At 36.5% G+C, this 16,818-nt stretch overlaps 1 protein-coding gene across 2 annotated transcripts in view; it reads right to left on the minus strand.

The window, feature by feature from the left end:
* The window catches only part of LOC115211762 (histone H4 transcription factor), a 28,766-nt gene extending 12,946 nt beyond the window's left edge, over positions 1-15,820 (minus strand). The window contains exons 1-5 of one of the 2 annotated variants that reach the window (XM_036503302.1): positions 15,774-15,820; positions 9,186-9,364; positions 7,703-7,932; positions 5,845-5,950; positions 5,232-5,378 (exon numbers count right to left, since the gene is read on the minus strand). In XM_036503302.1, coding sequence (XP_036359195.1) covers positions 5,232-5,378; positions 5,845-5,950; positions 7,703-7,932; positions 9,186-9,364; positions 15,774-15,805 — 694 coding nt within the window. In that variant the 5' untranslated portion in view covers positions 15,806-15,820. Of the gene's footprint in view, positions 1-5,231; positions 5,379-5,844; positions 5,951-7,702; positions 7,933-9,185; positions 9,365-13,952; positions 14,110-15,773 lie in introns of those variants that run through there. The other variant, XM_029780434.2, reaches the window with a different exon arrangement.
* Between the last annotated feature and the right edge of the window lie 998 nt (positions 15,821-16,818).

Consider the following 16,818-nt stretch of genomic DNA (forward strand, 5'->3'; position numbering starts at 1 on the left):
ATGTTTTTGAATACAATAAAAGGCCTGCTGTTACATTCTTCCATAAATCTTCTGATTCAGTCTACCTAATGTCCACCACCAATCGGATGTGAACACTCTGACAGCAAAAGCACAATTAAAAGTTCGTCATGTACACAGGACTCTGCACATCATTTCTGCTCACACAACACAAAAATAATAACAATATAATTCTGAAACATTTCTACCCAATCACCACCACTCCTGTGCAAAAAATAGAGAGTCAACGTGAGCCTGCCGACAGACATAAAAAGAGTGCATTGAAGGGACAATTGTCTCAGTTGGTGTTCTGCCTTCACTCTGTCAATGGCACTCCACCCCACCCATCTCTGATTTGTGAAACCAACAATAGCTTACCCCCCACCCACCATCGGTAACTTTCTTGTGCTTGAATTCTTCATTGGGTTCTGTTATATTATTACACATCTCCTCTTCTCCAACAAGAGACTTTTACTGATTTATTTCATTATTTTCCAAATTGAAGCAAAATAAAAACAATTTGAGAACAAGATTAACTGATAATCACCTTGATAATATCTTGCTCTTGGCATCAACAAGTTTGAAGCCTAATATTGAGAAGCTTTCAAGGAACAAAAAACATCCAAGTTTTCCATTAATTTTTTGGCTGCTATGTATTTTAAAGATTTTTTTAAAACAAATGATTCTAATGATGTCTTAAATTGAATAAATAATATTTTTCCATTACTACATTCATCTGTGGTTTATACAAATCATTTTTAAGTATAGTCAGCACTCGTGATTAAATTTTAGCTTGTGTAATTTTCCATAATTATTCTTTTATGGCCTTTGTCCAGCCTGCTATCCATCATTAATATTCAATCTGGCCCATGGAGGCAAAGAAGTTGCCAACCCTAGCACAAAAAATAGACTATGTAAAAAAAAAGTTAAAAATCTGACTAATTTATACAACATACAACTGTTTCTTCTTGAGTCACGCCTGGCTCATAAGGGCCAGTTTCTTTGGCGTATAAGTTGCCCACTGGGACGGGGCACCGGTCCATCGCAGGTAAGCTGCAAGATGCAGGAGGAAAGAGTGAGAGAAAGTTGTGGCGAAAGAGTCAGCAGAAGTTCGCCATTACTTTCTGCCGGAGCCGCGTGGAGCTTAGGTGTTTCGCTCATAAACACACACATCGCCCGGTCTGAGATTTGAACCCACGATCCCACCGCTCTAACCACAAGGCCATGTGCCTCCACTACATACAACTGTGATTTATTCTAACTAAAATAATTCATTTCCAGTTGAAGATGATTAAGACAGCAAACATGAAAGATGCAATATGAAAATGGATTTGAAAACTTTTGAATACATAGTCTGTAATTCACAGGATTTGATAACTGACAGTAATCCATTAAATAATTTCTTCAATATCAACAGCTGCTGGTATTACACAAATTCTCAGTTTAACATGAAGGTCAAGACATTAAACATCAATAATCCACTTTAACAGCAAAAAAAAGGTTTATATGCCAACTTCTTAAAATATCAAATAACGTTTAAGTCGGTTTGAGAAACCATTCAACATAATAGTTTTATTAGAGACATGAATCAGTCTTGGGAAGAATAGAGTCACTCAGCTGAATGAATATGAACTGAATAAAGTAAACAGAAAGTAGAAGAATGGAAAACTTTGTATATGGACAAAGACTTCAGTTACAAGATAGAAAACATGACAACAGCTGTTGATGACATGCTTTAAAATATTAGAATATAAATCTATATAGAAAAACTTAATTGTGTGCTCTCTCCCTCTATCATATATATATATTATCATCATTAGTAAGCTTCCATATCTTACGCTGGCCTAAGTTGAACAGGATGACAAGATGCAACAGGTCAGAGGACTGCGGTGAGATCCAATGTATTTTGACATGGTTTCTACAGTTGGAGGGCCAACCATTTTACAAAGTCTACTGGCTACTTTTTCATGTCACTATCACAAGTGAGGTTGCCAAGTAGCTTGCAAGACAAGACTCCCTGATTGAGGGGGAAAGGGGGGATTTGGTAGAGAGAAGTGGCTTATGGAAAAAGTCCATCATGCGTTTGTGTGTTCCTCTTGTCTGGATGTGTGAGCTGATTGTTAACAAAGAATGAACATTCTTGCAGTGTTATTTGTTTGCAATTCTACATGAAATTAACAGGATGTTCATTGTTCATTAGATGAGGGAAAAATACTGCTTTACCTGGAAAAACAGGTGAGGGTTGGATACAGAAGGGGCATCCACTCGTAAAAATAAATATTTGCTTCAAGAAAGATATTATCTGACCAATGCAAGCATGGAAAAGTGGATGTTAAAATGATGTTGATGATTATGTTACTTGTAGTTATTTCAACGCAAACCTATTACATTCACGTAAGCACAAACTGCTTGAAGAGTTTAAGGATACAATGCATTGCATGGGTTTATATACAAAAGCCACTCGACCAAGCAGAATTATTGTACTCTGCTATTTTAATAGGTAATCATCATCATTGTATAATATCCGCTTTCCATGCTAGCATGGGTTGGATGATTTCATAGAGGACTGGTGAACCAGATGGCTGCACCAGGCTCCAATCTTGATCTGGCAGACTTTCTACAGCTGGATGCCCTTCCTAATGCCAACAACTCCGAGAGTATAGTGAGTGCTTTTACATGCCACCAGCACGAGGGCCAGTCAGGCAGTACTGGCAATGGCAACAACCTCACTTGAATGTTTTTTCCCGTGCCACCGGCACAAATGCCAGTAATGCAACACTGGTAACAATCATGCTTGAATGGTGCTTTTTACGTGCCACCGGCACGAGGGCCGGTCAGGTGGTACTGGCAATGGCCATGCTCAAATGGTGTTTTTTACGTGCCACCTGCACAGGAGCCAGTCCAGCAGCACAGGCAACGACCTCACTCGAATGTTTTTTTCACGTGCCACCAGCACAAATGCCAGTGAGGCGACGCTGGTAACAATCACGCTCGAATGGTGCTTTTTATGTGCCACCAGCATGGAAGCCAGTTAGCCGCTTGGATGGTGCTCTTAGCACTCCACTAGCACGGAAGTCATTGAAACCATATGAAAGACAGTGAGTAGACTATGATTATGCATGTTTCTGTGGCATGTGGTTGTAATTATAGGCAAGTTAAGGATACCAATAATTTGAAATATAAACGAAAGAGAACAGAAAAATCCATGAATATTTTCAGAAATGAAATAGTATCACAAAAGGGGAGAATAGCATACACAGAGAAAATACTGACAAAGTATATAAATATGCTTAAACTATTGTAGGACAAATTGTCTGATAAGACAATGCAGAAGAAAACAAAAACATATAGATAGTCCTTAGATCAACAACAGGATTAGAAAATGTCTATTGAAAAAAATTCACTACATAGAGAATTTGCTAAGTATAGAACTACAAAGGCAAGGAAGAAGTCTATAAAAATAAGTTGGCTAAAACTTGAAAAGGACTCTCCGGCTCATCAGCTCCAGTCAAACTGTCTAACCTATGCCAGCATGGAGAGTGAATGTTAAATAATGATGAATGAAAACATAAAAGATATTATGGAACAAGTGCAGCATTATTAGAAATTGGAAATGTCAGAATCATTAGCAAGCTGGACAAAATACTTAGTTGGTATTTCTTCCAGCTTTAGATTCTGAGTTCAAATTCTACCAAGGCCAACTTTGCATTTCATCTTTTTGGGGTTGATAAAAAAAAGTACCAGCTGCCAAAATTTGAAACCATTTCTAGAAACTCAAGTTAACCTCAATATTTTACTGAAGAGATCACAAATATGGGAGGTAATGTTTCAATATTATATTAAATTCTTTGTAAGTGTGGGACCAAAATTAGCAGAGGAAGTCAATGGCCCAGAAACCAAACAGGGGACTGATGAGGATTATGGGGAAAGAAAAGAAAATTACAACTGATGTTGTGTATCTTTCTGAGCAGGTTGGTATATGTTCCATCTAGTTGTTTTTCTATGAGAACCAATAAGGTCCAAGTCTCTGATTGATAGAGAAGGACCGGCTCCTTCAGTGTTCTAAATATTTTAACTTTTAATGAAGGTGGAAGGGTTGAGTGTCAGATCTTATCAAGTCTGTTACATGCATCCCAAGCATGACAGTATTAGTAAATGGAGGAACAAAAGGTATGGGACCAGACGGGTTGAATTTCACTAGATGAGTTTAAGAAACCAACAACAAATTAAGTTAGGTGAGCAAAAGTCAACATGTATTACTTTAAAATACCTCAAGGATCAGTATTAGACCCCAATGGTTCATTTAACTTTGTATGTTAACCCTTTAGCATTTAAACCAGTCATATTTGGCCTAAATATTCCACTTATTTTATGTTCAAACGGGCCAGATCCAGCCTCTCACACCTACCATACAATGTCATTCTAAAAATAAGTAATCACATCATTGAAATCTCAAAGTTACAAGATAATGCATGATTAATTCAAAGCAATGTGAATAAATAAGCATTACATTTGATAGAGAAATCTGAATGCTAAAAGATTAAATTTACAAAGTTAAAAAAACATCACCATCAGGCGCAGGAGTGGCTGTGTGGTAAGTAGCTTGTTTACCAACCTCATGGGTCCGGGTTCAGTCCCACTGCGTGGCACCTTGGGCAAGTGTCTTCTACTATAGCCTTGGGCCGACCAAAGCCTTGTGAGTGGATTTGGTAGACGGAAACTGAAAGAAGCCCGTCGTATATATGTATGTGTGTGTGTGTTTGTGTGTCTGTGTTTGTCCCCCTAGCATTGCTTGACAACCGATGCTGGTGTGTATATGTCCCCGTTACTTAGCAGTTCGGCAAAAGAGACCGATAGAATAAGTACTAGGCTTACAAAAGAATAAGTCCTGGGGTCAAGTTGCTCGATTAAAGGCGGTGCTCCAGCATGGCCGCAGTCAAATGACTGAAACAAGTAAAAGAAAAAAGAGTATCTATTGTCAGGATTTCTGTCAAAAACACCAATATGGTCTTGCTAATCTTAACAGCTGATAGTGGTGTGAAAATGTGGAATACACTTTATGGCAATGAAGATACAGGTGATAGAAGAGTGAAGGCATGAATAAACAGCAAATTAAAGGTATGGTTAGTTACTGGATAGCTTAAACAGAAATTTAAGCTATAGAAGGTGTGTTGCTTGAACTAACCTGTCAGTTGTTCAATTGTAGCAAGAAAACTGAGTAAACACCAGCTTACCATCCTTTTGCCGTTCAAGATGGTCAAAGAATTTTGTTCGACTTGAAAACAGCCCACCGCAATTCGGACAAGCAACTAACTTTTGTTGAGTGTGACTCCTGAGGTGTTCACGTAGCTTATGCTTGCTTTTAACGTTAACATCACATCCTATAAAAAGAGAGAAAAAAAAAATTATTTTCAGAAACTACAACTTCAAAAGAAAAAAAAGGAAATTACAAAGGTTAACATTGATTTAACCAGCATAAACACAGGCTGATCTATTATAAATGTGTGTGTGTCTGTGTGAATGAATTTTAATTTAGTGTTTTTAAAGTAGCTTCGAGTGTGGCTGGTATTGTAGGGCAAGAAACATGTAACTAGCAAACATATGAAAAAAATTGTTTTCAATTCCCAAATTAAGGCAGTTTAATTTATTCACATCGCTAATATCTTTGAGAATGGCATGAACAACAGTCATTAAGCTGTTCTTAATAAATTTCTTGCATGTGTTCAAGAAAGAAATCAAAAATGGTTTTGAACATAACATATTTCAAATGAAATTTTTTGTCATTTTGAGATTAAAAAAAAAATCTAAATATTGATGGACTTAATCAGATAAAATAATCAATATTACCTTCCCACTGGCAAGCACAGCCTCCTTTTAAATTGTTCCCATTTGGAAAGCTATCAGCATGAAAATCTACATGTCGATAAAAGAATTCTGGATTATCATATACAGCCTACAAAAAAAAAAAGGTTAATAATGTAAAAAATATTCATGTTGTAATCATTATGACCTAATTTTGCAATAGTAAGAAGAAAAAAAAACAAACAATTTTCATATAATGTATCTAGGTCAAGTCCACATCTTCCTCCAAACTATACTCATGAAACATTTCTCAATTTTACAGTGCAACTGATGCTTACAGCAGGATATGTTTTCTGTTTTGCAATATGAGTGGACTAAGTCATTTGAGCCATAAATGATCACAATTACAAAATAGGATATGAATTGTCGACTTTTCAAGTAATAGTCAACCAAAAAGGCTACACTTTTGTTGGCACTAACCTAATAGTATTTTAGCTGCTGTCTACTCAAAAATATTTTTATAGTACATCCATAGCATTAAAATGAGAATACAGTTTAATGTAGGGAAACAAATAGACATATGTATTGGTAACAAATCTCTATATTCTCCATAATCATCATCATCCTTCGACACCACTATGGTTGGTTGGAACTCCATTGACAATACCTTTCTACACTACATGGTCCTGCATTGCTGTGTTCAGATCTCTAATATCCAGTCCTGAATGCCAATATATAGTATCTGGAAATGTCAGTTTCCTGGAGAAAACACTTCCAGAGCGATGCCATAGGAGCAGAGATGAGAAAGCTTCTTTCTTTGTTAGATGACAGTGACCAGCAAATTGCAGCCGTTTCTGCTCTAGCTTGAAGGATATTGGTATCAGATTTCCAAAGATGTCAATAAGTGCTGGGTGTGATCTCCAACTGATGTTGTGTATCTTTCTGAGCAGGTTGGTATATGTTCCATCTAGTTGTTTTTCTAAGAGAACCAATAAGGTCCAGGTCTATGATCCATAGAGAAGGACCAATTCAATCAATGTCCTAAATATTCTAACTTTTAACATGGGTGGAAGGTTCAAGTATCAGATCTTATCAAGTCTGTTACATGCACCCCAAGCAAGAACTTTGCGGATGCGAAAGTCCTTTTGAGAGTCTATTATGTGTGATATAAGATATTTGAAGTCGTCAATGTTTTAAATATATTATTGAGCAATTTAAGTTCAGTTAACTTGAAGGAGGTCGTGATAAACTGTCTTACTCTCATTGCAGTAAAGGCTGACCTGGTTTGCTGCTTTCTCCAGTGCTTGTAACAAAGATTCTGCATCTTTAATACAATGGGATATCAAGGCAAGATGGTCAGCAAAGTCAAGATCAGTTAAATATTGTGCACAACAATGCTAACTGCTCTGGTGGAGTTTCAAAAGGAGTCCCTTTCCCTCAATAACTCTAGGAGTGGGAGGGAAACAAGCACAGACACAAAGACAGGCTTCTTTCAGTTACCATTTATTAAATCCACACAGAAGGGTTTGGCCTGCCTGAAGCTATAGAAGACACCTCCCTAAGGTATCACACTATAGGACTGAGCCCAGAACCTCGTGATTTGGAAGCTAACTTCTTACCACACAGCCATACTTGCACATTTATATTTTACCTATATTTTCCAATAAAAATGAGTGTTTTCATTTCATATTTAAAATGTGTTTGAATTAGCCATCTCATGTACAAATCAATTTTTTAAGCCACATAAATATTCCACTCTTTTTAATGAATTTGGGGAGCATTTGAATAAATAAATCGACATCATAAAAAGAAAATGACATAACTACACCAAACAATAACTTTGATTACATTAAAATATAAAATGCTTCAATTTATTAAAATATGAACAATATTGAGAGCTTACCCCACAATGAGTCCATCCACATTGTAGGCATTCAGGTAAATCTGGTATTAAGTTACAGCTCTGGCCATCTAGTGTGCATGCATGTAATTCAAGGTTTTTTACTAACATGCTACCAATACATTTAATCTTTGTGTGGAATGCATGGAAGAAAACATGTCGTGTGTAGTCTGATATATGTCCAATAACAGCAACATCACAGTTTCGCCATTTACAGTTGAAGCAGCCAAGCACTAGAAAGAGAGAAAAATTTATTTAAAAAAAAAAACTGGAATTTATTTACATCAACATATGAAAAACTTTTGAGCAAGAATGCAAGCTGTTTATTTAGTCGATGTCAACAGTATGTGCTGCTTCAGATTTCTCTTATTTTTACCCTGTTCATTAACCAAACCTCTTTCTTTTTAGGTAATTACTTACTTGTACTTGTGAAGGCGTTCACCCAGGGCGGGTTGAGCCGGCTTCTACTCTGGTCCGGATGGCATCACGAACCATGGCGGCCCACGCTCGACGATCCTGTGCGAGGTCACTGGAGATAGCGAGCCATTCGCGGTTCCATCTGCGCAGACTGACCACCTGCGGACCTGAGAGTTCGGAGAGGCCCTCCTATTTTTAGGTAATACTGAGAATCAACTGTCTTATTCACATAAAAACATTCAATTTCAGCATATGAAACACAAGTGTAAACATCCCTCATCATCTGGATTAGCAGCAGTAATAATTCATAACACTAGCCTAAACTATTTAATCATATTTCCAATTCTAGGAAAGCCTTAAAAACTACTGCGACACTCAGAATAACAGCAAAAATGTTTATTACTTGGTTAACAAAGGGAAGAATAAAACCAAAGAGGATCAAATGCATGTATCCATTTCCTTTCTAACCATTGTTTTATTAGCACTAGTACTCTTTTACTGGTTTCATCATTTGACTGCGGCCATGCTGGAGCACCGCCTTTAGTCGAGCAAATCGACCCCAGGACTTATTCTTTGTAAGCCTAGTACTTATTCTATCGGTCTCTTTAGCCGAACCGCTAAGTTACGGGGACGTAAACACACCAGCATCGGTTGTCAAGCGATGTTGGGAGGGACAAACACAGACACAAACATATATGTGTATACATAAATACGACGGGCTTCTTTCAGTTTCCGTCTACCAAATCCACTCACAAGACTTTGGTCGGCCTGAGACTATAGTAGAAGACACTTGCCCAGAACCCAGAACCATGTGGTTCATAAGCAAGCTACTTACCACACAGCCACTCCTAGTATTAACTTCTTTTCACTAAACAGTGCTAATATAGTCAAGAGGCACATTTAACAGAATCAGCCAAAGTACATTACTAGTACTGCATTATTCACCTTGAAAGATGAACAGCAACTTGCACAGGATAAAAATAATTTCAAGACTAAATACTGTGAAGACATCTGTAGAGTGCTCTGCTATTTCTACAAGTTTATTAATTAGAATCTACTCTATACTGACCTTGTTCTGGAGGAGTTACACTACTTAGTAAAGTGGTGAGGTGTTCAGAGAGGTGTTTGATGAATTTCTCCATCTCGTTAGTGACAAACTGGCACTCTTGCCATTCACATGGCAGATCAAGAAACCGAGGGTTAACCGGAACGATGCTGGAGGTTTTTTTGGGTGGCATTTTGATAAATCTGCAATTTCAAAAATATTTTTAATAAGATATAATATTTCATAGCAATGAGGTTATAAATGTAATCATAAACATTGGTACAATAGAATACAGACAAAAAAAAAGGTAAAAAATAATTATTTGATGTTTATGCTCAATATATAGAAATTAATTAGCCAACCATTTTCATTTAATCATCAATGCAATTTTTGTCTTCAGAAACAAAAATGTTTCTTTTTTTAAGCCATTCTTGTAATTTTCCCCATGTAAAGGCAATATGAAAGTTGTGAATTTGCAGAATTGCTACAACATTAGACAAAAGGATACCTTGCAATATTTGTTCTGGCCCATTGAGTTCAAATCCTGCCAAAATCAATTTTGATTTTCATCCTTTCAGGAGTGATGAAATGAAGTAGCAATCCAATTGGCAACATTGTTCTAGCCCTTTGAATTCTTAGCAGTCAAGCAGGGGGTTTGGGCTAAACTTGACAATTTGTATAAAAGGAAAAGAAAACACAATATCCCATCCAATAATAGGAGGTTTTTTTCTTTTTAAATCAAAAAATATCAACTAGATTATGACTGGAAGATAACAGTACTCAAAGTAGCCACTCTTAGTTTGCACCACAGCTTCAAGATGGCTCTGGAACCTGGCACATGAATTCCTCATTGCATCCCTGGGAAGATCTTCAAACATCTTGATCTTGGTACCCAGCTTGGTGTGTGGGGTATGGTTATACCACGCACACAGCTCCACATAGCCATTTGAACTGAGCCTGGAGCCCTGGTCAAAGCTGAAGATCTTCAAACATCTTGATCTTGGTACCCAGCTTGGTGTGTGGGGTATGGTTATACCACGCACACAGCTCCACATAGCCATTTGAACTGAGCCTGAACCCCTGGTCAAAGATGAAGATCTTCAAACATCTTGATCTTGGTACCCAGCTTGGTGTGTGGGGTATGGTTATACCACGCACACAGCTCCACATAGCCATTTGAACTGAGCCTGAACCCCTGGTCAAAGATGAAGATCTTCAAACATCTTGATCTTGGTACCCAGCTTGGTGTGTGGGGTATGGTTATACCACGCACACAGCTCCACATAGCCATTTGAACTGAGCCTGAACCCCTGGTCAAAGATGTGGGGATGAATTCTGGCATGTGGATGCAATCAGAACACACCTGCATGGTATGTCCCTTCCTGCTGGCCACGGCTTTGTAGACTCAGTTGCTGCAGTCCATGTCACATCTTACAGCCTTTACAGTATTCACAAAGCAGTGAGCAGCAGCCATTTCAATACCTGGAGCAAATTATCATGATACAGATAACTATTTTTCCAATATTTAGACAGCTTCCAGTCCTCCATGTCAGCTAACTGTTCCTCAACTACAACTTTAATCTTTATGCTCTCCAAGATCATTAAATGTTCACCAATACTTCAAATTTGTTTCTGAAACAGCTGACAAATTAGTATCTTATATAAAAAAAACCCCACCAAAGTGAGGTGGTGCTCCAGCATGGCCGCAGTCAAATGACTGAAACAAATAAAAGGGAGACAATAAGATGTTATCTTTATATTCTACTAGGAAAATTCCATGACAAGCATGTAGGACTTGTGAAGGAAGTCACCAGAAATCTTTGTCAACCTGAATGCACAAAAGGAACAGCAAATTCTCAATCTTAAACCTACTACAATGTTCAATTAAGCCCACAATAGAGTACTGTCCCTACACCCAAGACAGTGCTGTTGCTACACATACAGACATCATTGACTATATCTTGACAAGGGCCACTCAACTAATTTGATTTTAATCATAATGGACACACTCCAGCCTCTGGCTCACAAGTGTGCTGTCTACTCTGTTCTACCACTATTACATTAGCCTCTGTTCCTTAGAACTAGCAGGTCTCATACCTTCACTGATCATCTTTCTGTCTTTCAACATTCCTGATGTGTTCAACCCTTTCAGTCCTGTACTAACCATTTATGCCCAAAACATCAACCCTCTGCAATCTTCACCTGCTCATGTCTAGCTTCTATAATGTGAAGTAAGGAGACTAGGGAGAATTTATCCAAATTAAAACATGCCAGATCAAATTCACTCCAGAACAATTTATTTTACATTGCCTTGCGTCACCTAGCTGTCAGGAATGGGTACTGTTCGAGGACATACACACGCTTGTGTGCATGGGTACTACGTAGATGATTTCAGTTCCTAAAAAATGTTTTTCAAATCAAGACTTAGGCGATCATTCGGTATAGATACCGTAAGTACCGGGTGTGGCTTTGTTTACATTTCTGAAGATAACAGAAACCCTTTTCTCCCACCCTTAACCCCCCATATATATATATTTAAAAAAAACACTTTCTTGAAATGTATCCGGAACTTGCGGTACCTATACCGAAGTTACGCCCAAGACTTATTTTCTAAAACAATTTTACTAGGCTTAGCAAGCACGACAGAATAAAAACGATTTAAAGTACAGCACAATTTGACCGATTTCTTGGAGTTATATTTGTCAACATTTTTTATGCGAACCTGCCTTAGATCGACTCTGAACTCTAAACTTGCGTTTAAAGTGTTTCCATTTCAACCAAAACACTCCATCATAATGAAAATAGATATTGTACAAAATCTTTTCAAATTTGATCAAAATACAGACTACTTCGCTGGAAATAGTTACGAAAGGCAGAGATGTCACACATTCCCGCTAGAAAAAATACACAGAAAAAAAATGTATTGTGTCCATATAAGAAACGAGATTATAAAGTGTAGTTTGTTGACAACTTGTAAATGCGATATGGTCATGAAGAAGCTTAGAAAACGAAAGGAAAAACCAGAGTTCAAATCTTTTTTTTTTTATATTAAAGAAAAGATATCGAAGTTTTATGTCAAGTGATCGTCCAAATTCCTCTTTTATCGTGATTTATATCTAGATATGTCACAGAGCAAAGACAGAAAACTTCCTTCTAATTTGATCTGGATAAAGCAGCTGTTTATGAAAATAGTATCATAAGAAATGCGAAACTGGTGCGCGTGTGTCGACACGCATTCAAATTAAGTGAGCAATAAATAAACAGGCGGGCAGATATATTATGTGTGTAAATAGAGGTTTCCCCTGGTACAAGCAGAGCTTGTGATTTGAACCATTGTGGCGGGCAACGCTAGTGGTTTCGTCCTCCTACAGGAACAACCTACGCCATTAGTATTCTGCGGGAAATCATGTATTTCACAACTTCACATCTATCTATTTTCCTTTATACCTAAAGCGTAAAAATTTGTGATTTCTAAAACCTGCAAAATCTAAAATATTTCAGATTTTTAATTTATCATTATTTTTACTGTCGGAGTATAAAGAAAATATAAATACCAAAGTAAGACAGAAGCAAGTCCAAAATTAGTACAGCCTAGATATTTCGGTTAAGAAAGGATGTAAGTAAGGGAAGTGTTGTGTGATAACATGAGACAGGGAACAAGGTGTCTAAATTAGGGAATGATGAATATAGGACGAATATCACATCGGGTGGGTGAATGTGAAGGTATGACAACTTGTGGAACATGGGATATCTGAAACGAAAAAGTTTCGTCGATGATTACAGAATTCAAGGCCTCTTTTAGTTAAAAAAAAACAAAACGTGTAGCTATTTTCGAAGAAAATCTATTCTGAAAAATAAAGCACGCACACAGATTATATATAAGCGACCCACACACCATATATATATATACATACATATATGTTAGAAGTATTGGGGGTGATGTACAGATTTAATACATATGAAAGAAAAAAGGTGTTCAGAATGCTGGATGGTTGTAAAAATATATATTTATTTACATATCACATATTATTTCTTCATATTAGCGCTTGTAAGTAAATATATATATTTTACAACCATCTAGCATTCTGAACACCTTTCTTCTTTCATATATATATGGGAAAGGAAGAGAGATTGGTGTACTCTTGAGCTAGATAAACAAGAGAAAAGAGAAGAAATAAATTCCAAGATCAACAGAAGCAGGTTGTTGCGAAAAACCTGTCTACCAATATCACTAGTCTACTCTGTTGTTAGCATGATCGAGAGGGATAACACTAGTTTTAAACCATTGTGGTGTCCGAGGCATATCGTACGGCTTGCTATTTTACCCAGGAGCTACCTATAAAGTAAATATATTGTGAGCTACAAGACTGGTTCAGATATTCTAGATGGAAGTCAAATGAAAGTAAAGATATGCAAGTAATGGCGTTAACTAGTGAAATACGTTATTCTAAGATCGCACGTAAAAGGAAATATTATAAAAGATACGAGGCGCTGTTTCACGTCTACATCTCGAAATATAATGAAATGAGAAATAAAATGTAAAAGAACGCTTCTAAAATTGTATAACTACAGATGTATACAAAGAAAATTAGAGAAAATACATTGCGAATATGAACACCATATGAACAAAAGCTTCGACTATAAAGCTTCAGGATGAATACATAACAAATATATTTAGGACAGTGAATCGCAAGGATGATGTCGAAGATTCTGCTTATAAATAAAGAGTTAACGAAGTAGAATTTAAAGTGTGTACAGCATAATAATAGGAAGGTTGTGAAAAATACTCACAAAAGAAATTATGGTGCTTGTTGTCAGGAGACGATGTGATGATACAGGGAGATAACCCGGGACTTTTGACTTTAGCGCGAAATACTTAAATGACAAGGTGGCGGTTTCTTAGAAAAATCTTAATTACTGATTTAGTCTTCCGTTTATTTACTGTGTGTGAGAGTTTATACTAAACGACAGTTGATTGGTTTGATATTATTAATTTAAGCAATTATATTTACATGTAATTTTGCTATTAGTCACGTTACATCTAAACTATTTGTTAGAAATTAAAGTCTGGGGAATGATGGGTAGCCAAGCGAATAGAAACTACTTAGGTTTGTAATTTGGCAAATTTGGACAACGAAGCGAAATAACTTAATTTTGTTGTATTAAAGAATGGTTATTTATTTTATATGTTAATTTCCAGTTTTGAAAAGTTTTTCGAAAATATACTTGTCTTCTTAAAATATGACTGGCATGTTGCACGTTTGATTCTTCCAACGATTTTTCGTTATCCAATAACGTATACGTTTTAAAATGTAATCTTAGAAAAAATACTTTTATTTCTGATTTGAGAATGCATAATATTGCAGTATCATTCACACAAATGTTGAAATCCGATAAAGTTCTCTAGTTTTCTTACTGAAATGGCGGGAAATTCAATAAGAAAATATTGAGCTTGTAGCTTCATATATTTGTAGCTATGACTTAGTCCGTATTTAGCGGCACATAATGTGGATATTTCCAGAGAAAATAATGTTTTTAAATATATCAGACATACTTTACTAATGTCATAGACAATTTATTTTATAAGTAAACCGATCAAATAAAAGGAAATCGTTCGATTTAACGAATACCGGAGAAAATGCTACAGTAAATGCCCGGGTCGAAATTAAGCTTTCGGTTCCGAAAGTTTTCCGATGATACATGCAAAAATTCGGGTGGTGCTGCACGTCAGTCATAAAGATGCAGAGTCGGGAAAATGGTAGAAACAATTCTTAACCACTCCGAAATGTGCGAACGGTATTACTTAAAATACACACACACACACCTGCCATATTTAAATCCTTTGACAATAACCACACTCTATTTAACACGTGGTATTTTTTCCGTAGCATATTAAACCTGTAGCATTTTTTCCGCTCATCGGTTTAACGCCATCACCTGATCCTTGGGCGCTTTTAGTAATGTCCTTACAGGTCAGGTCTTCGCGGATAAAACCACTAGCGTCAGTAACTTCGAGAAAGATCATGAACATCGATGTTTCTCTTCTAACAGAGCCATTAAAATAAATAGGTATAAACTTGAAAAAAAATTCTACTGATGGTCTATCATCTTCAAATACTAAATTCAAAAAGTTTACTAAGTGGAATATATTAATTTGCTGTGATGGACCCTTCCTTCCCCGGAGAGAGTTAACTTACAAATTCTCTAAAAAACAAAAAAAAAAAAAACAGATCTATCTGGAATGTTAAACTTTTCTTCCGCGCGGCAAAATAATTCATTCCACTTTGGTAATTTTTATTTAAGCATCTCATAAGGTTTAGAAACATAATGTGATCTGTTGTTGCTGTCGTTTTATACACACACAAAAGGAAGAACTTATAATACTACTGTGTTTATGTTAGACGTGGAAGAAATAGCTATATGCAAATTATCTACACAATTGATATATAGCTTAATTAGTGCCTTCATTCAATTCTTCGACTATGAAATCTGTATTTTGGGAAGGGAAGTGTGGAAATATGTTTCTAGTTCCACACGGCATTTACCACATTCAAATAGCGAAATGCTAGCGTAGATGTCTGAAAATTTATCCAATAAAGCAGAGCTACTTACTTCACCGCCACCTCTATAAACCTGCCTGCCATACAGGTCTACGAGTGCACATGCAGTAACTTTCGGAACAATGCCTTTCGCTTATTTTCTTACATTCGATGCTTAGATCCTAACTTCATCAAATCTAGAAGTTATGACAAAGTCATCTAAAGGAGACTGAGTTTGATTATTTACCTATGTAACTTAAAATTACTGCATCAGATTAACTTTCTGTTAGGGAAGATTTATAACAACCATTAAAAACAGAATAATACATAATTTCAGTACAAGATTCTTTTAATTAAAAAAAAAACCACAAGGGTTTTTTAATAATCTAAATGGCAAAACTTTGTATGATCCACATCAACAGTTGATTTCTATTTCACACTAGTATTCACTAAAATATATATCTAGCCAAACAATTTTTTTTGTAAATGTTTGCGCAAACCACTAATGATTCCGTACGTGGATGTGAAGATTCAAATATAATGAGAAGAGAAAATGGTAAGTAGGTAATTGACCGTTTAAGAACATAAGTGTTAGAAAAGGAAGCAGCCAGAAAATCGGTTTACCGTGGCCTTATAAGGCGTCCTCTTTAGTAGCACAGATAAATTTTAAAAACTAAGTTCAGGGAATGATGGAGCCCTTAGAAAATGTTAGACCCAATATGATGTATGTGTGTGTGTGTAAAGGGGGAGGTTACTTTGCCAATGGCAGTTATATAGGTCTCAGAACCCCTTCTGACTTCAGTAATCTACTCTAAGAATGTTGCACAACTACGCGTAGAATCATTAAAGAGTCAGACAAAATGCCTTGCGATGTTTTCCTTTGGGTCTTCACTTTCTGAGTTCAAATCTTGCAGGGCTCAACTTCGTCTTGCACCCTTTCGGGGGTCAATAAAATAGAATACTAATCAAGTACTGAGGTTAGTGGTGTAGACTCCCTCCCCTCAAAATTATAACAACTACTACTACTACTACTACATGGGTTATTCCAATGTTAGAACGTTATTAGGAAAGTAGTATCGGAATAATTGCTAGCAGAATCGTTAGCACACCGAACAAAT

The sequence above is a fragment of the Octopus sinensis genome, linkage group LG5, assembly GCF_006345805.1.
Source record: "Octopus sinensis linkage group LG5, ASM634580v1, whole genome shotgun sequence".
Taxonomy (NCBI): domain Eukaryota; kingdom Metazoa; phylum Mollusca; class Cephalopoda; order Octopoda; family Octopodidae; genus Octopus; species Octopus sinensis.